This window comes from Microcebus murinus, chromosome 22 (assembly GCF_040939455.1).
Source record: "Microcebus murinus isolate Inina chromosome 22, M.murinus_Inina_mat1.0, whole genome shotgun sequence".
In the NCBI taxonomy this organism is placed as follows: Eukaryota; Metazoa; Chordata; class Mammalia; order Primates; family Cheirogaleidae; genus Microcebus; species Microcebus murinus.
The window spans coordinates 23,307,124-23,327,500 of NC_134125.1; the positions used below are offsets into that span (position 1 = coordinate 23,307,124).

Sequence of the window (20,377 nt, forward strand, 5' to 3'; positions counted from 1 at the left end):
CTGCTGGAGGGAGGAGGACCCGCTAGTCACCCACAAAGAAGACGTGGTGTCATTTCACCTGTGCAGGCAAGAAAACGTTCTCAGGGCTGGGGTTAGCTTTGGGGAAAATTAGATCATCAGGGCAGGATGTTGAGAACACATGTAGCTTATCCTTCAGCCCTGAAGTTTCCACAGAAAAAGGCAGGATGCAGGTCACTAAGAGTGTGGGGAGCTTATTTGGTGACAGATGTCACTTCAGATCAAAAGTGCATTTCCCCTTCCCCAAGTCATAAGCAGCACTGGGACCCATTTGGGCAGCTTCAAAGAGAAGGATGATGATACAGGATGAGAGAGACGTGAGGCTGCAGGACCATTTCAGCAGGTGGAAAGCAGACTGCAGGGGACCCATTTCCAGGATGGTTTGACTGATGGCAAAGAAACTAAATGCTTACCAAGGGGAATGTGTCCCATTTCTCCTTAGAATGGCAAAAGGAAAATTAATACTGAAAACCAATCAACCAATAGCGGGCACTGTTATTAATCTATGGACAAATCCTTTTCAGATTATCATAATATAATACCCAAAATGTCTTGCATGAAATGTTTAAAAATCACTTGAATATCAAGAACTAGAAAAATAACAACGTGAACTATAGAAGGACAATCCACAGACACAGACACTGAGATGATCTTGGTGATGAAATTATATGGCTCCCATACTTAAGTCAGCAGCCAGGCAATTCCTTTGATGAGCTATTTCTCATATTCTTGAAATAAATGAGAAAAGAGTAAATATTAGAAACATTTACAAGTCATAAAACAAAGTAAATATAAATTATAACACCAAAAATTTTTTATAAAATTAAGAAACAAACTCTTTGAGGAAGCTCAAGTACAAGTGACAAACAAACTGAAATTGGGCCATTGGACAAGACATTTAACACAACTAGAGAAAGTACAAGCCATAGTTATCACTGCCCAGCAGGGGGCGCTGTGGGTCTTCTCAGAGCTGAGCCAGGCCTGTGACAATCTCAAATGGTTCAAATTTCATGGTCCCTGGGCCTGTGTTCACAGGACTGAGTTAGAGGTGACAGCAGGTGTTTCCTCCCAAGGGGCAATCTCAGAGCTGACACCACCCCAACCATCCTGACAACAGAGCTGTCCCACTGGGATAAAAACACAGAATCACAGGTGCTGGTGGTGTTGGTGACGGGCCCATGTTTGCATGAAGCATGACGCAAACACACGCTTCTCCCAGGGAGCTGAGGAGGAGACATGGAACCATCCCAGAGACCAGGAACAGCTGTGGGTCCAGAGGGTCTTTGACAAGGCCACACCATGGCCTGGACTCCTCTCCCTCCTCACTGTCTGCCCAGGTACAAAGGGACTTCAGAGACCTTTGAGAGTCCCTGTTCTCATTCACAGTTCTAACTCCTGTCTGATTAGGTTTCCAGGTTCTGTCCTGAGTCTGCAGTGACTCAGGGGCCTCCTATAGTGTCTCCCGGAGGGACAGTCACTCTTTCCTGAGGCTCCAATGCTGGGGCCGTCACCAGTGGTCACTCTTGACACGGGATCCTGCAGATGTGTGGCCATGTCCCCAGGATGCTAATAAATGACAGAAACAACAGACAGTCCTGGACGCCCGCCTGGCTCTCAGTTTCCCTACTTGGGGTCACAGCTGCCCGGGCTCTCTCCGGGACCCACCCCAACACCGGCACGCAAGCTTCAGTATCACCAAGTGTGTAAGGATGGTGACAGTGAAGAAGGAAAGCCACTGGCAAATAGAAGCTAACGAGAACCTGTCACAGAGAGAAGTAAAGGGCTTTGATGAAAGAAGGTCCCGAGTCCAGGCAGGGAGGTGACCAGAGAGGGCAGCTGAGGAGCCGGGGGAGGTGCCACCTTCCTCAGGAAACAAAACAGAAATGAAAACAACACACCCCAAACCTCCCTCGACCCAACCACCCGGCTCCTGCCCAGTGTCCCCACTGGCTTCTCCTCCAGTCCCTTCCACAGTGTGGACCGTCCTCACCCTCCCCTTCCCGTCTCTGAGTCACGACCTCCCTTCTCAACCCTCGGGTCTCTCTCCTTCCTTCCACTTCCCTCCTGTCCTATGAGCTCCTCAACTAATTACTAAAACATTTCCTTTATGACAAATGCCCAGGACTGTCACAATATCTTTTCTTGGGCATATTCACTCACACCCTCTATTTTTCTTCAGCTTCTCTGACCCTGCACTTCAGAAGAAGCCCCCAGCGAGCTGATGCCTTTTCTCATCACTCCAGGACCTTCCCCTGCTCCTCCCTGGTCTGTCCTCATCCCCAGGGAACCCAGAGAGTCACCAACCTGCTCACGTGTCCTCCAGACACTCCCACTCTGTCCTGTGTGTGACCTCCTGAGGAATCCCGGGGGGAGAGACACCTGCTTCAGGAGCAGCCTGGGAAGCGGGTTCAGGGACAGTTTGCATTGGGGTCACCCCTTCGTCTTTTAAAGTGAAGTGAGTTGTGTGTCCTGTTCCCACTGATAAGGCGGAAATAGCAAACGAAGGACTGAGATAAGGTAGCAGCTGACTAGAGGAGGGGCCTCAATTTGTCCCTGAGCAGGGAGTGGGCAGTGGTCAAGGCCCTGGTGGGGACAGGAGCCTCTGTCAGGTCCCCCTGGCATCTGGTCACAGGCACCATGGGCCTCGGCCTGGGCAGCAGGGGGCGCTGTGGGCCTGCCATGGCAGGACTGGGAGGCTCAGCTGGGAAACCAGACACTTGAGCATGGACTCTGCTCAGGGGTCACTGGGCCCCTGGGGAGCCTCAAGTCAGGCGAAGCCAAAGCCACCCCTCTCAGAACTGACACCCAGCCACTGGGGCTGCACACAGGCCCAGGGCAGGATTGGTGGCAGGGGAGGAGCAGCACATTTGCATGCAGGGCCCCTGTCCCTCCTGTGGGCTGGAGGGTGGATAAGAGACACCTGCAGCGTGGCAGCCTCGGCAGAGCTCTGGGTGTCTGCACCATGGCCTGCGCCCCACTCCTCCTCCTCACCCTCCTCCTTCACTGCACAGGTTAGGACGGTCCCCAGCACCCTGACCCCCAGCCCACTGACACCCCCTCCCAAACCCATGCCACACTGTCCTTCCCCCTTGTCCTTCCTCCAGGCCATACTGTGTGTCTGTGTTTCCAGGGTCCCTGTCCCAGCCTGTGCTGACCCAGCCGCCCTCTGCATCTGCCTCCCCGGGAGCCTCAGCCAAGCTCACCTGCACCCTGAGCAGTGCGCACAGTGGCTACACCATTGCGTGGCATCAGCAGCAGCCAGGGAAGGCCCCGCGGTACTTGATGCAGCTTAAGAGTGATGGAAGCCACAGCAAGGGGGACGGGGTCCCCGATCGCTTCTCGGGGTCCAGCTCCGGGGCTGACCGCTACTTAACCATCTCCAACGTCCAGCCTGAGGACGAGGCTGACTATTACTGTCAGACTTGGGACAACAGTGGTGTTAATCACAGTGACACAAGCAGATGGGGAAGTGGGACAAAAACCTCAGCCTGCTCACATTCTTACTCTGTGACAATATTGAAATTTAAAAATGGGTTCAATGTACAGAGAACCTACTTGGAAGCACCTCTGCTTTCAAATATTTCTAGTCTCACCTTTGTTTTCAGTGTATCTGAAGTCTCAGGAAAACTAAAATTATTAAAAAACAAACAACAACAAAAAACAAAACCCTGATGACACTGAATTGTATCCTGTTCATCCAAATATGCTAAAACCAGCGCCCCTGTGTTGTTGTTTTGTTTGTTTGTTTGTTTGTTTTCTTGAAGATGGAAAATGAGCCTCTCCTGCTCACATCTTGGTTTGTGCCCAGGGACACTCCCAGCAGGTGACAGTCCTGCAGCTTGGACTGTGTTCTTCCAGTTGTCACAGAAGACACCCCCCTCCCCTCCCAGCCATCTGTGCAGGGGCTGCCCGGGCCCCCTCCAGCCCGGGAACCAGGCGGTGCCGTGGGACATGCTGCCTGAGGACACGGGTCAGGGCTGGGTCCAGGCACAGGGCTGGCCGGGCCCACTCTGTGTGCCTGCAGCCTCAGTCACCACGTCAGCACGGAGGGCTGGGCACGGGTGGCTGTGGCCCGAGGCCAGCAGAGCTCCCGGGGGGGAGGGGAGGGGAAAGACAGCCCTCCACTGCTGCCAGAGGCTGAGCCCGCTCCAGGGGCGTCGGGGGAAGTCGGTCCCAGGAACGTGACTTCCCAGCTCATCCCACTCGGGAACACGGGGACCCACTGGTGGGTGTCCCTGAGCCCACGGGCACTGACTTGTGTCCTCTCCTCTCCTGCCCCACTGGGCTTGTCACCAGCAGCCTAGGAAGTGAGGTCTGTGGGACATAAGGGACCGGAAACCACCCAACCTGCGCATGCGTCACTCTACCCGTGGAGCCGGGATGGGCCCAAGTCTCAAGGTCACAGTCTGTTGTACAGGCGGCTGCACACACATGGGGGTGACTATGGGGGCTGCTTCCAAGGGTCCCAGAAAGAAAGCCTGAGGTCGTGACTGGGACAGGAGTAAGGGGTGTTTGGAGCTCCAGCCGGATTCTCCTTTGTCAACACGGCCTCCCTGACACCTGCGGGCTCCAGGCTGATGCTCAGGTGTCACTGTTGTCACAGCTGAATCCAGCCCGATGCCACCAAGAGCTCCCATGCCAGGGTGAGGTAGTAAACAATGTGCCCTCCATGGCCCACACTCAAACCCATCCCTTCCCTGTCCCTGCATGCGACCCTAACGTGCTCAGGCTGTGGCTTCTGCTTTGGCTTGTGCTCCCAGAAGGCCTGATGCCCGTCACCTGGCTCATCGTCATGGGGACAATGAGATAACGCTCCTCTCACTGGCTTCCCAGTGTGCCCAGAGCACCTAACTCCAGAGGTGATAAGAGCGCCCACGTGTGGGTGGGGAATCATGGGGGATAGCAATGCCCAGCACTGCGTCCCTTCCCTACTTTAGTCCCCTGAATGGAATTCTTCCCCTCTCTGGGTGTTTGGTTGGGATGGTGCTGGATGCACCTCAGTTCCTTGGGGACTAGAGCAATAAAAGCACGGCCCACAGAAAGCTGTCACCTGGTACCTGCCAAGAGGCACCAGGGGAGCTGCTCTCTTCCCTGCTCCTTCCTGCATGGTGCTGTCTCTGGGACCTGGGATGTTCTGCCTCGTCCAGGTCCCCGGTCCCTCCATGCTCCGTGGGGGACCAGGGGCTGTGGGGTGGGAGGAGCAATTGTCTAATAGGTAGGGGTTTCCGTTTGGGAATATTAGAAGCACTGCCAATGGTGTCTGCAGGGGAAATCGCCATCTCCACATCCCCTCAGGAACTGGTGTGACAGTGAAGTCAGACACTTAGGGACACGCAGCTCAGCGTTCGAGAGGCTCTGGCGTGGCCAGGCGGGTGGAGAAGGGAAGCCAGCGCGAGGCTCAGCCTTGGCGGCCCAGGCCCACTGTCCTGTGCAGGGCTGAGCTCTCTGCAGTTGAGTTTCCTGCAGAGACGTCCTCAGGGAGGCCGAGACCCAGGATCGTGCAGGAAAGCAAACTGCAGAGAGCAGGGGCTGGATGCGGGGGGGGGGGGGGGATCGGAGGACAGGCGTGGGGCCCCCGTGGTAACAGGGGTGCACAATGAAGAGGACATTGTCCTTTGTGACCCTAAGAGGGAGGACACATGGGGCCTAAAGCCATGCAAAAGAAGAGACCTGGGCCCTAGAGCTGAAGTGGGCCTGGCCTGTCCCTGAGTGTCCCTGGAGAAGATCACATGACATCCATGGTCCGTGTGCTCTGTCCATGGCTCCCTGCCCCACCTGCTGTCCCACCCAGAGCCTCTGAGGCGAGCAGGCCACAGCCTTCCCAGTGATCTCTCTCCCAGCGCAGCTCCCAGGAGCGGGTCACACCCTGCCTGAGCGGGGCTTGCCCAGCCCCGTGGAGCAGCACAGACGGGAAGACCCATCTTCGCCGGCGTGTGGCTGGGCGAGGAGAGGTGGGCCTTGGGGCTCCACTAGGGGCCTTGGGGAGCAGAGCTCAGAGGTGCTCCCCACGCCTGCGCTCCTCCCTTCCCCTGCTCCCTCCCTCTGCTCCCAGAGGCTCAGGCCAGTAGAGAAATCAGGGTGCCCTGAGGGGCCTGCACAGCCAGGGCCCCCGTCCCAAGACTGTCCCCACACTCTGCAGGGCTGTCTCTGAGGTGGCAGGAGCATTTGCTCCACGTGCCCAGAGTGGGATTGGAGGATGCCGGTCCCCACTTACAAGGTGCTGATCCCCGCTCAGTGCCCAGTGAGGAGGGACAAGGATTTGAGGACCCGGGAGGCTCCCGCCAAAGGGCTCAGCTGCCTCCTCTCCCCCAAACTCACACTCAGCATCTTTGCCGCTGTGCAGTGTCCGTCTGGGATTGGCAAATGTTAATTATTTCGATTCTCCTGCTCATTCTGCAATGTGGGTCAGCAAGAGGCTGTGAGGGAGAGGGGGCCCCGAGGGAGAGGCTGGGACCAGGGACAGCTCCTGGCCATCTGGCCACCAGGCTCTGCTCTGCCTGGGAGGAGGAAGAGGCAGCAGCTCCTGGTGCCCTGGAGGGAGGTGCTCCCTGTCCCCACTGGGCTTCCTGCTCTGTGTCCCCAGGGGCGCCCCTCTGTGAGCCTGAGCTCCCAGGACTGTCCTGTAACCGCACGGGAAGCTGGGCAGGGGAGGAGGCTGTGTGCAGACCTGAGACTAAGGTGCATTGGGCAGGGACACTGCCCAGCTCCGCCCTTTGGGGAAGACAAAGTGCCCAGTGGGACAGACAGGACACATGGGTTTGGGGGGCCTCTGGGCAGCAGGGGGCGCTGTGGCCTGTCCCTGAGGCCTGTGCTGTGGGTCCCAGCTGGGAGCCCCACCTGGCCCTGGTCTGAGCCCTGTGCCCCTGCTCACTGGGCCAGCAGCTGTGTCCTCACTGGTCCCTGGGGAGCCACGGAACAGCCCTGCCCAGACAGACCACTCCCAGGGTCAGCTTTCCAGGCAGGGGTCAGAGGCAGGCCCAGGGTGGGGCTAGGACAGCCCAGGGGTGGCTGGTTTCCATGAAGGGTCCCAGTCTACCCCTGGACTTCCAGAGGGGTAAGTAGGACTTGGGGGCTCAGAGCCCGCTGAGGGTCCTCAGGACACAGGGCTGTGGGGTCTCCCATATCCTGGCGCCTCTGCATCTCCCACTTCTCATTCACTGCTCGGGGACTTGGGCCAGGTGTCAGGCTGGGGATGAAGGACCAGGGATCTTGGATGTGTCCCTGTCCACTGACCAGCCCTCACTCTTTCTGGCCTGAGGTTCTGGGTCCTGGACCCAGTCTGTGCTGACTTGACCGTCTGTAGCTCCCAGTGTGGGGGCAGCAGCCCCATTTCCGTCCCTAGAAGCAGTAGAAATGCTGGCTCTGGCTTCATTGTATGATATTTTATTTTTTTTCTGGTACCAGAGCTCCCAGGCTGTGGTGACTCAAAAACACGTTTGTCAACATCTCCCTGGGCAGCAGCAGCTGGCCGTGCTCTGAAGGCCCACTTGGGTGGAGGCAGTGGGGTCAGTGAGGCCAACCCTGCACCCCAGCCGGCACCAACCAGGCTGGGCAGGGCAGTGCGGGCGGGAGCTGTCACCTTCTCTCCCCGCCCGACTCAGGAGGGCCCATGGCAGACCTAAACCTCCACCCCCATCCCCGGCAATGACAAGAATGGCATGGGACCAGGCACGGCTAGTCAGCACCCCAGCACCCACCCTGACTCCTGACGTGGGGTCCTGACAGCCAGGAGGGTGGAGCTGTGACCCACCTGGTGACGAGAACACTGGACAGAGGGAGCGAGTCGGGTCACTGGCGTCCAGCTGTCCCCTCCCGCCTGGCGTCAGTAGGCAGCACAGAGTCCCGTGGTCGGCTGACTCCCACCCGTCTGAAGGGGACGCGTCTGTGCAAGCCACTGCTCCCCTTCCCGAGCGTGGTGGGCAGCCCTGGGGCAGCGAGGGTCAGGGCCCCGCTCTGCTGCGCAGTGGGAAGCGGAGCCGCCACCCCCAGCCCGGCGTCACTGGCAGGAGGGTCCCCTGGCAACAGAGGGTTAAATAACAGCCACACGCTCCTAATAAAATACCGCAGTCTGGGGTACAAACACTGTCACTTGTCTTATCAAGAACCAGAAAAATGACAACTGAAATGAGGGATAAATCCACACACGCGGACTCTGCAGTGTTAGCAGCGCAGACGCTGAAATGACGTCACAGAGGTTTGTAAAGCAACAGCAGGAAATCCCTGCGATGAGGCCTGCAACCACTCCTTCAACAAAGGGAAAAGGAGGAAATACCAGAAAATAGAGATATGTAAGCTCAAACCAAATAAATATTACACAGCTGAAGAATACACTAGCTGGGATTTTCAAATAAAGTTCAGGAAGAACACGAGAGCTGGTAACATGGAGAATCCACCACTGGGGAAGGTTTTCCTCGCCCCGTGAGAATGAAGTGAGCATTAGGGGGTGAGGGACTGAAAAGCTAGGGATCTGGTTTGACCCAGAGAAAGTTAAAGTGGACAGTGTAGAAAAAATAACTCCACATCGCCCTGCACACACACGCCCACACACACACACACACACACACACACGCCAGGCTGGTGCACAAGTAATTATTCTACAAGTTTTCTACTCAGACACAAACTTTTGTTTCTTTTTTGTGGCTTCAGTAATTGGAATCATCTCTTCGGCTAAGCTTTATTCTTTTTATGACAAAATAATATTTACTGCATATTCTTTTCGGTGAGAAATTGTTCAAACGTCATTTTTAAGAAGATAGCACTATGTACCCCATTTTCTCTTAGTCTCACATTTTGAAAGGTCATTCCAAAGGCTCTCACAAATCAGGGTCATATGAGACTTGCACAGTGGACAGAGCAGTGGGGAGGCAGGGCTGGCTCTGGGACACTCTGGTCACCATGTCACACGACAGTGTTTCTGAGACTGGACCCCAGGGGCCAAACGGAGCCTGCTCCTGAGAGATGTGGGGTGATCAGAGCTGGGACCAGCCACCTGCCCTGCCTGGTGCCCTCTGCTCAGGGCACAGCTGTGACCTCCCCACCCCCTGGGACCACACAGCCCCGCCCCCGCCCCCGCCCACCCCTGACACCCTCAGGCACAGGGGCCTGACCAGGGCCCAGGGGGGGCAGAAAGCCGGGGCCATTTGCATGGAGGAGCCTCCCCTCTCAGGGATTGAAGAGGGGAAGGACAGACCTGGGGAAGCTGCTGCAGCTGCGGGCACAGAAGGCAGCACTCGGGACAGTCCCGCCATGGCCTGGGCCCCGCTCCTGCTCTCCCTCCTGGCTCACTGCACAGGTGAGCTGACTCGGGCCAGGGAAGGGCCCTGGGAAGACCGTGGGGCCCTGCTCTGTCCTCTTGTCTCCAGACCCAGAGTCACCATGTGTGTGTCTCCCCCTTCCAGGGTCCTGGGCCCAGTCTGCGCTGACGCAGCCGCCCTCGGTGTCTGGAGCCCCGGGGCAGAGCGTCACCATCTCCTGCTCGGGAAGCAGCAGCAACATCGGGGGTAACTATGTGCACTGGCACCAGCAGCTCCCAGGAACGGCCCCCAAACTCCTCATCTATCGTAACAGCGGTAGACCCTCGGGGGTCCCTGCCCGGTTCTCTGGCTCCAAGTCTGGCAGCTCGGCCTCCCTGACCATCGCGGGGCTCCAGGCTGAGGACGAGGCTGACTATTACTGTTCATCCTGGGACAGTAGCCTGAGTGGTCACACAGTGCTGCAGGCACAGGGGGAAGTGAGACAGAAACCTGCCCCTGCTTTCTTGTGATCACTGTCACGACTGCCTGTGACAAACGCCAGGCAAAACATTGACTGTGGCCGACCCCAGGCACTCACGTCTGAGGATCTAACTCTCAGCGCACAGACCTGCTTTAAATGCTCACTGACCTTCCAAAGTCAGTGACCTTGCCCTCTTTCATATTATTTATTAAAACATCTTTATTAAGATGTATTATAACGTGTAAGTCAAAAATAGCCCCTTTTAAAATATACACTTCAAATTTTCTTTAGTATTTATTGAGTTGTGCAACCATCACCATAACATGAATTTAGAATATTTTCATCACCCTACTAATAAACAGCTATTAGTCTAATAGCTAGTACTACTATAACTTTGGCTTGTGTACCCAATTTTCATTTCCCACATAACTTAGATTAATACATGAAAATGTTTACTAGGTTAATTTTCATACACGAAATATATCAAGACATAATTTAGTACTTGATTGATATTTATTGCCAAGAAAAAGATTCCATGGCATGTACGTCCTACAGGTTGTTAAACCATTCATGAGTTGTTGGACATTTACTTTGCTTAAGCCTGTACGTTTTATGAGTAAGGCTGCTGCAATCAACAAGTTTCCAGTTTCCCTGTGGATTTATGTGTGTATTTTTATTGGGTATATTGGTAAGAGTGGACTTTCAGGGTGATATAATTACTGTCTTTCAGGAAATGTCTGATTTCTTTCCAAGGGGCTGCACCACTTTACATTCGCATGAATAACACACGAGAGTTCCAATTTCTCCCCATTCTCATCAGCATTTGTCATCATGGGTCACTGTGTTTGTGGCCACCCCAGTGTGTCTGCAGTGGTCCATCTCTTTGACTCGATGGCATTTCCCTGGTGGCTCATGGTGTGGGACCCACTTGTGTGCCACCTGCTTCCAGTCACGCAGGGCAGCGAAGGTCTGAGGCCCTTCCCGAGTCTCTCACTCAGGACACGCTAGACTGAGGCAGGTTGAATCCCACACGCAGCCTGCCCCCCACGGAGCGGACACGCCTGTCCCTGCACAGACTCCTCTCAGGGGCAGCGACGGCAGAGCAAGGTGACACCCCCGTCCCAGGCCAGAAGATGAGGCGCCCTGTGGACCCCGCCTGCTGGCGCTGCAGCTCCAGGCTCCAGGCCTGTGCTAGAGCCGGCTCCTGCGCAGCCACCGTCCCTCCCCACGGGACACATGGCAGGTCCAGCGAGTGTCCCCTGTGCCTCAGCAGAGCATGGGACACTGGGAACCGGGACTCGGATGGGGACGTGGCTGCAGTAGCTTCTCTCTGTGCTCACACGGCGCCAGCAGCATTGGCCAAACAGCCCATCAGCTTCCAGACACCCTCATGACAAAGAACGCAGAACAGTATTCTAGGAACAAATAAAATTTCCTATAGATGGAATAACATGAGACGTAAGTAAGTGCAGAGGAGACTACATCGACGGGGAGAATTTTGATAACAAAAATATAAAAAAAAATACATTTAATATACAAAAAAGAAATCAGACCTAACAGGTACAGTGTACGCTACCTGGGTGATGGGCACAGGTAACTTGGGCTCAGGCAGTACAAAAGCAATTCATGGAACCAAAACATTTCTTCCCATGGTGTATTCTGAAATTTTAAAATAAAAAAAGAATAAATGTATTTGAATAAATGCTAGTCAAAATTTTTGTTGAATCTTAAATTTTTTTGATAATAATATGGGAAAATTTAAATCCAGGAAAAGCCTCAAATGTTTTGCAAATGGACACAAAATAAGTGGAACACACACTTACATTTTGAGACACAGACTAAAGCAATATTAATTTCAACAGTGTAAGGCTGTTGCTGGAACAAACACGAGAAAGTTTCATTAACAGTTCAGAAATAGTCCTAGGTATGAAATGCACTAGGATACATTTAAAGAATCATGTAGCAAACACGATGGACTCAATGACCAAACAGAGGCATGAATCACAATAAAAACATTGCTTCCAAATTTTGTACACAGCGAGATTGAGAACGATATGTAGTTAAAGTATTTTAGCTTAATTTAAAAGGACAAGCAGCCCCCCCTGGTGGAATAACACAGAAAGCCTTTCACTACAGTGAACTACTTGAGAACTGACAACAGTGAGTTTCAGATTTTCCATCCCACACAGCAGGCCGTGCAGGGCTGGGATCTTGAGAGAAACAGAATGAGGTGGCGTCACAGACGTGGGCTCCGCCATTGACTGGGCAAGCCAGGGAGCCTCCCTGGGCTGTCCTGATCCTGCGCAGACTCGAGTGGGCACCGGGGCTCAGGGTTGCAGCCCCGCTCCGGGTGCAGGGAAGCCTCCCAGCGCTGGGCCTGCCTCCCCTCGGGGCCAGCCTGAGCTCCAGGCCACTCGTGACACACAGTGTTTCTCACAACGGCGGGCAGGGGGCTTCCTCTGTGAGTTAAAGTTGTTTTGAGTTGGAGCCTCTGAGAATCATGTGAAAAGAAAGGCTCAGACAAGAAAGTCATTTATTGGGGCAGAGGGGCCCTGGAGAAAGACACATGGGGAGGGGGCTGGCATGGGAGGGGGCTTCACACCACAGCCCCGACCCCTGTGCAAGGAGAGAGGGAGGAAGGACGGGCAGGACGAGCCTCAGACACAGGCAGGTCTGAGGATGCCCCAGCAGGCTGAGCGGGTCCTGGCCCATGGGGAGCCCCTTGGAGGATCTTGCTTCCTGCAGGGGGACCTGGCTGCAGGGACCCCGGGCTCATCACTGTCTGAGCCAGCCGAGGGGCAGGGTTCAGTCACCTGTGCTCCTCCCTGCAGGTTCTCCTGGAGGGAGGTCTGGGTGGGCAATTCCATGGCCACAACAACTGTCCTCTGCTGCTGTGTACACCCTCAGCACAGGGTGTGCTGACCTCCACCTACACCTAACGCAAGGTCAAATCTGAGATGTCCTGGGGTTGAGGGCCTTGGGCACCCACAGGCCCTGCAGCCACTGAGACGACCCCTCTGCCCATGCCTCATGCCAGGGACAGGGGCTGTGGAAGACCTGACTCACAGCAGCGAACTCTTCTAGGATCAAATGAAGTCCTCAGGCCTGGGGTGTCCTCTGGGGCCATCCTGATCCTGCTCGAGTGCTGGCTCTTCCTGCTCCAGTGACCTGGGTCCTGCCCCAAAACTCCTGTTCCATTCCCAGCATCTAACACATGGCAGGCCTTCCTTGAATATTCTTTTAAAGAATGAATGAACAACTCAGCCTCAGTTCCCTGCCAGATGATTATTTTCACACCCTCTATGAAGAGGTAAATGAGTTCCTTGGTCCTGAATGTCTCTAAATTGTTCTGACCTATTTCCACACTGTCACTCCATGGTGACAAATGCACAACCAAGCCTGCCATAGTCCTGAGATCTGCTCTTCCCTGTGGCCTTCCCTGCATCAGCTGCAGCATCACGGCCTCTCTGGGGTCACCCTCCACCACTGCACACTCTGGACTGTCACCTCCTCTCCCACAGTCTGGGCTTCAGTCTTCTGTCCCCATGGCCCACCTCAAAGGCACATGCCATTCCTCTCGTTCCCTATTTCCTCTGCTGTCATCTTTTTCCAGCCTCCTAAGAATGTTTCCTGCCCAATCTGTGCTTCAAGGTGTCCTAAAATTCCTGTCCTAGAGCTGATTCTCTAATAGGGTGACAGAGGACAAGCACAGCTGTGGGTAAACCTCTTCCCTTAAATGAAGGAGAATCAGCCTCATGGCCCTGGGCATTGTCCCCACTGGATGCCTCAGCCTCACCCCCTGTGCCCCCCATCAGTATCTGCCACCCCCTCTCTGAGCCTTGCTCTGGACAGGGCTGAGCATCCCACAGTCTATGTTCCCCTCTGTGAACCCCAGTTCCCCTCGGTGACCTCCTAGTCACACCAGCATCCCCAGCAAGTGCCCCTCCTCTGAGCCGTCCTCCCAGAGAGATCCTTTGTCTGCTCTGCTCCAGAGCAGGTGACAGGGCCTCATGGATCAGAATTCCACAAGAGGTAAAACAGATTTTACCTCTGGTGAAGGTAAAATCCATCCAGATAACAAAACACAGTACCACTATATATGAAGTAAATATTCATAAAATTGTGCATGGTGCATATAGTACATATGAGACAATATCAAAATGTCACTCCCACCCTGACCTCCCGCTGGAGCCCGTCTCTCCCCACAGACAGGGCAGGGGCTGCTGCAGCCATGGCAGGTGCAGGAGCTCAGGGTGGCCCAGGACAGAGCAGTGGGTGTGGCTGGAGCCCCAGAGCCAGGGGAGGGGCTGCAGGGCTGTGGGCTGGGGGGGCCAGACCAGGAAGGGGCTGAGACAATGAGGACTGTGGGGTTCATGCAGACAGCCCTGGGGAGTCAGGGAAGCATGACACTCCAGGGGTGACCTGCCTGACCCGAGTGACAAGGATCTGCCTGGATGCTTTGAGGAAACAGGCTGGGGGAGGGTGGAGGAAGCCGAGGATCCAGGTCGTGGGTCATTTTCTAAAATGCGCTGTGAGTGCAGAAGTCAGGACTGTCAGGCACCAACAGCAGATGCGAACACAGGGCAAGGTGCGCGACTGCTGACGTGCGCATGCGCTTCCCAAGCTCTCGGCACAGCTGCGGAGGCATGGGTCCACACACTCTGCCCCCATACACTGAAACCATGAGTTCACACACGGGAACAAAATTCTGCTAATATGTAAGCAAATTATTTGACATCTAAGATGAAATCCTGATATAACATGTATCAAATATTTAGAAAATTACACCCTTACTAAAACAAAGATCACTTGTAAGAGAAATAAATACTAACGCTGTCCACTAGTAGACGTTAAGCATACATTATCTGTTACTGTATCACAAATACTAAATCATATCTATTCTAAAAGCATCACCTGACTTCAAGATTTCTATCAAATATTTGCTGCATTTCTATCAAATATTCTATCAAATATTTCCCATATTGTGAAAAGGCTACATAAATTATTTCCTAGGAAATTCACTTTCTGTAGTATTCCCGAGGGGACCCCCTACACACGCTCCACACCATGTCAACTGTGCCAGCATCCGTGACGACCAACGTGATAGCACATGTGGGTCACTACACTGTGTCTACTCTGAGATGTCAGGTCCCTTTAAAAATGTGTATATGTAAATCTTTCCACCTCCTACAAACCAAGATACCTTCTGGGAATGAGAGACTACAGTGATAAAGCACAACATTTCAGAATAATCAAACCTAGGAGTCAGCCCATGGGTGTGTGACCAGAGACAGTGACTGGGGAGCTGCAGAGACCAGCTGGGCTCTCAGGTCTCTGGGCCATGGGGAGGTGTGTCCCTGTGACGAGAAGGGGGCGCTGAGGGACTGCCCTGTGGTCCCTACACAGATGCTCAGGGAGGACCAGTCACTCCAAGGAGCCTGGGCTTCAGACCTGGCCGCAGTGCTCATTGATGGGGAGTCAGCAGCTGTGTCCTCTCTGGCCGGGCACAGTCCCCTGAGCAGGGCCCTTTGTGTGGTCCCAGCAGCTGCTTCCTCCCAGGGCTCCCCCAAGGGGCAAAGCAAAGCCCCCTCCTCAGTGTGCAGTGAGAGCTGAGCTCCAGCCCAGGGCTCAGGGAGGGGCTGGGCAGTCCCTGGATGGAAACACGTTTGCATGAGCAGCCCCTCCTCTGCAGAGGGTGGGGACAAAAGGAGGCCTGGGCAGCCCAGCCCCACTGTGGGGACCAGGGGCTGTGTGCACCATGGCCTGGGCTCCTGTCCTGCTCGTGCTCCTCTCTCACTGCACAGGTAGGGACAGGCCTTGGAAACTGAGTCTCAGTTTCCCTCGTGCGTCAGCCCCTTTATCTAAGACCCAGTGAGTACTTCAGTCTGGATTCTGCCCCAGCACTCAGGAATGTCTCTCTTTGCAGGTTCCCTGTCCCAGCCTGTGCTGACTCAGCCGCCCTCCCTCTCTGCATCTCCTGGAGCATCAGCCAGACTCACCTGCACCCTGAGCAGTGGCTTCAGTGTTGGCAGTTATGCTATATCCTGGCACCAGCAGAAGCCAGGGAGCCCGCCCCGGTACCTGCTGACCTACCACACAGACTCCAACAAGCACCAGGGCTCCGGGGTCCCCAGCCGCTTTTCTGGCTCCAAAGACGCCTCGGCCAACGCAGGGATTCTGCACATCTCTGGGCTGCAGCCTGAGGACGAGGCTGACTATTACTGTAATATGTGGGATGGTAGTTACACAGTGATCCAGACACATGGGGAAGTGAGACAAAAATCTCCCACGTTCTTCTGGCCTGGTGCTGTCACCCTTTGTTTGTGGCCCTGACAACATCTACCTCAGGGGTGACTTCTGTTCTCAGATCTTCTAGCAATACCTGATTTTTCTTGAACAAATAAATGTGACAATGTTACATCCTGCTGTTCAACTCAGCTTTTGGATTGACCCAGTGCTCAAATCTTCTCACCCTGTGCGTGTTTTGTCTTGAAAATTCCTTATGTAAGTTTAAAATCTCTCCATGGAGACTTTGGAGGAGACTAACCATATTTCACTCAGGTGATGTCTCGCTCAGAGTAGAAAGTGTGAGAAAAGATGTGAGTGGGATTGCAGTCCTGGCAGACGCTTGCCTGGGGGCACGTGACCTGCTGGCGTGTGGGGAAGGGGGCGTGGGCGGCTGGCTTGCAGTCAGGGGAGGCCGACAAGGTGGGCAGGGAGAGGCCCAGACCAGGACAGGACTCGCTGCTCTGAGGCTGCTGGGCAGAGTGTGGGAGCAGCAGGCCGGGGCTGGGCTCTGCTGGGCTGAGACTGTGCTGTCACACGCAGTGTGACCCGAGGGGGTGTGGTTTGGACTCTCCCTTCACCCAGTGAAGCAATGTCAAGATTTACGAGTGTCTCTCTGAGAGTCGGAAGTGGAACATGCATCCATAATCTTTGGATGGGCAATACAAGAACTTTCTCTCAAAATATACCCTGTCTAAAGGCTGTCATGGCCTGTCCCAGAATTGGAGGGTGTGTCCCTGCCCACATTGGCGCTGCTGGCCTGGACATTTGGGGGGAGTAGGTTGGGGTATGATGCATAATGGGGGTATCTGAGACTCAGATATTAGAGCTTTTGTGGGAACTGGGGCAGGGACTTCCCCTCCTCCATCAGGTAGCACAGAATGTTCCTCATAACAGGATCCAGGAATGTTCAGAAAGGCAAAGAGAATGATAACAATTTAGAAGTGCCTGTGATGTTGCTCTGCAAATTGGACAGGGAAAGAGATTCAAGGCAGCTCTGTCTACACTCGGGTCCTAAGGTGCAGGGTTATGGGCTGTCCCCATCCTGTTCTGGGTCACCTCTTCCTCACTGTCCTGGAAGATGACCCAGGCCCAGGTGTCTGAGGCCCCTGCAGACATCCTGCCCCTGCTCTGCCCACCCTCGGGGACCCTGCCCTGGGCTCACAGGTCTCTGCACTTCTCCCTGCTGGTCCAGCCTCCTGTAGGGACCAGGTCCCCGGGAGAGAAGCTGACACCTCCTGCCCTGGAAGACATAACAGCCCTTGGTGGAATGGTCAGGTTGTGTCACGTTACCATCAGGGATATCTCATCAGAACTCTTGACCCTTTGAAACAACCACGTGCTCATGGTATGGCAGTTCTTCATGTGGGTTCCAGGCCATCCTTCCCCAAGAGCTCTTGCTTTTATTTCTGGAATGAGCTCAAGAAAGGGATTGTTACATGACAAACACCAGTCACTCGTCACCACACAGGTGGCTGTGTCTTCTCAGCGCCAGCAGTGATGTGCCCCACGTGTCCTTCCAGGGTCCTGCACACAGGCTGTGCTCACTCAGCTGCCTGTCCTCTGGAGAAACGTCACCTCCAGGTGCACTGGGGTCAGCAGCGTGGGGTGGACAGTGTGGTCTGGTCCCACCAGCTCCCGAGAGAAACCACAAATGCGGATACCTGGTGGTTCTCAACCTGCAGGGTCCCATGTTGCATGTCTTGCTTCACGCATGGCCACGTGGACTCCTGCAATACTCTGGGCTTTTATCTGAGGATGAAGGTGCTGATGATGGTTCAGCATGTGGAAGGAGCCCCGCGCTAACCCTGGGCACCTGCTCCACAGGAAAATGAGACACACGTCTCCTCTCTGATCCCCCATCCTGGCCCATGAACCCACTCTGTCATTTTATGGCCAACACCAGACTCAGGGAACATTCCTACAGTCATTCCTCGCTCCAGGACTAAGATTCTGAGAGGAATCCCTGGATCTGGGACAATCTATCAACCCAATGCTAATACTAAGCTATTAAAATAAAAGACCCCAGTCTCGGCATTGTCCCATAGACAGGCAGGTCAGATGGGAAATGACTTTGGCCATCTCAGATGTCTGGGCACGTGTCCTTGCTGTGTGTCTGTGTCCATGACTCAGGACGGGCATGTGGTTAGGAGTGAGGGTGGTCACCATGGGTCAAGGGAATGGTGCTGAGTTTTGTAAAGTCAAAGAGTCACTGCTCTTATCTTTACCTAAGGCAGCTTCCTGATGTCTGCAGGTTCCTGTGATTGTCTTCAAATGGTGCTGGAACATTCCCTAGACTAGATGATGGGGACACCACCAAAAATCGGGCAGGAAAAAGGTGCAGACTTTAGCACAGACTAATCAATGAAAAGCCACTAGCGTATGCCCAAGGAGACTAAAACACATTCTACTGTCATGCAATTCCCTGTAGGTGTAAAAACAAACTGAACAATGACAGTTTTAAATCACCACAAGGTCCTTGTGGAAACAGATGGCGACTTCCAGCCCACATGTGGCAGGGGCAAAAGAAAGGAGCAGAAAACTCAGGAATCCAGATGGAGGGAAAGTCTGCAAGTTCTTGGTGCTGAAGCAATAAAAACTAGCTGGAGGCTCTCTTGAAAGTCCTGCAGGCTCACAGCGCAGGGGGAGGGAATGTGTGGAACACACAGTTATAGTGAAGCCAGAGTCACCACCACTGCCAGCAACAGCGACAGTTTCCACAGATTTTATAATTCATACATGTGGACATGTAGAACATGTAGCGACAGTTTCCACAGATTTTATAATTCATACATGTGGACATGTAGAACATGTAGCGACAGTTTCCACAGATTTTATAATTCATACATGTGGACATGTAGAACATGTAGCGACAGTTTCCACAGATTTTATAATTCATACATGTGGACATGTAGAACATGTAGCAGTGTTAATTATCAAAATGGACAGGCTTTCTGTAAACGTCTGTTACTTAGAGCGAAGGAGGGTCAGCAGCCCAGCCTGGCAGTGCCACTAGGTGTGTCCCACCACAGCCCTGGTCCCCCCACTGCTGCTCCTAGACACGGTTCACAGGACAGTGTCAGCGGGAAACCCCTGTCCCTTCTCGCTCCCAGCCACGGCTCTGAGGTTTCCCGGGGGGCTCAGTGCTGGAGGGAGGAGGACGCGCTTCTCATCCACCAAGAAGACGTGGCGTCATTTCACCTGTGCAGACAGGAAAATGTTCTCAGGGCTGGGGTTATGTTTGGCGAAAATTCGGTCATCAGGCCAGGATGTTGAGACCTCATGTAGCTCATCCTTCAGCCCTGAAGTTTCCAGAGAAGAAATGCAGGACGCAGGTCACTAAGGGTCACTAAGGGGAGCTGATTTGGTGACAGATGTCACTTCATATCAAGAGTGCACTTCCCCTTCCCCAAGTCATAAGCAGCACTGGGACACATTTGTCCAACTGCAAAGAGAAAGATCATGATACAGGATGAGGGAGACCTGAGGCTGCAGGACCATTTCAGCAGGTGGAAAGGAGACTGCAGGGGACCCATTTCCAGGATGGTTTGACTGATGACAAAATCTGAAACTAAATGCTTACCAAGGGGAATGTGTCCCATTTCTCCTTAGAATGGAAAAAGGAAAATTAATACGGAAAACCAATCAACCAAAAGCAGGCACTATTATGGATCTATTGACAAAACCTTTTCAGATTCTCATAATATAATATCCAAAATGACTTGGATAAAATTTTTAAAAGTCACTTGAGATATCAAGAACCAGAAAAATAACGACTTGAATTTAAAAAAGACAATCCACAGACAGAGACACTGAGATGATCTTGCTGATGAAATTACATGGCCCACATACTCAAATCAGCAACCACACAATTCCTTTGATGAGCTATTTCTGATATTCTTGAAATAAATGAGAAAAGATTAAATCTCAGAAAAATTTATAAGTCATAAAACAAAGTAAATATAAATTATAACACCAAAATTTTTTATGAAATTAAAAAACAAACTATCTTTGGGGAAGCTCAAGTACAAGTGATAATGAAAAGGAAATTCAGCCTTGGACAAGACATTTAACACAACTAGAGAAAGTACAAGCCATATTTATCACGGCCCAGCAGGGGGCGCTGTGGGTCTTCTCAGAGCTGAGCCAGGCCTGAAACAAATTCAAATGGTTCAAATTTCATGGTCCCTGGGGCCCTGCTCACTGGCCTTTGATAGAGGTGACAGCAGGTGCTTCCTCCCAAGGGGCAAACTCAGAGGTCACACACCCTAAGTGTCCTCACAACAGAGCTGTCCCCTGGGCCAAAGACACAGACTCACAGGGTGCTGGTGGTGTTGGTGACAGGCCTATGTTTGCATGA

The 20,377-nt window shown here is 53.5% G+C and overlaps 2 protein-coding genes across 2 annotated transcripts in view; both read left to right on the plus strand.

Annotated features, from left to right (window-relative positions):
- LOC105882024 (immunoglobulin lambda-1 light chain-like) overlaps window positions 1-20,377 on the plus strand; it is a 273,592-nt gene that overhangs the window by 65,567 nt on the left and 187,648 nt on the right. The gene's annotated exons all lie outside the window — the stretch shown is intronic.
- The window catches only part of LOC105879363 (immunoglobulin lambda-1 light chain-like), a 215,853-nt gene continuing 204,608 nt past the window's right edge, over window positions 9,133-20,377 (plus strand). The window contains exons 1-2 of the mRNA XM_075996729.1: window positions 9,133-9,310; window positions 9,417-9,722. Of these exons, the coding sequence (XP_075852844.1) occupies window positions 9,163-9,310; window positions 9,417-9,722 (454 nt within the window). The 5' untranslated portion in view covers window positions 9,133-9,162. The remainder of the gene's footprint in view (window positions 9,311-9,416; window positions 9,723-20,377) is intronic.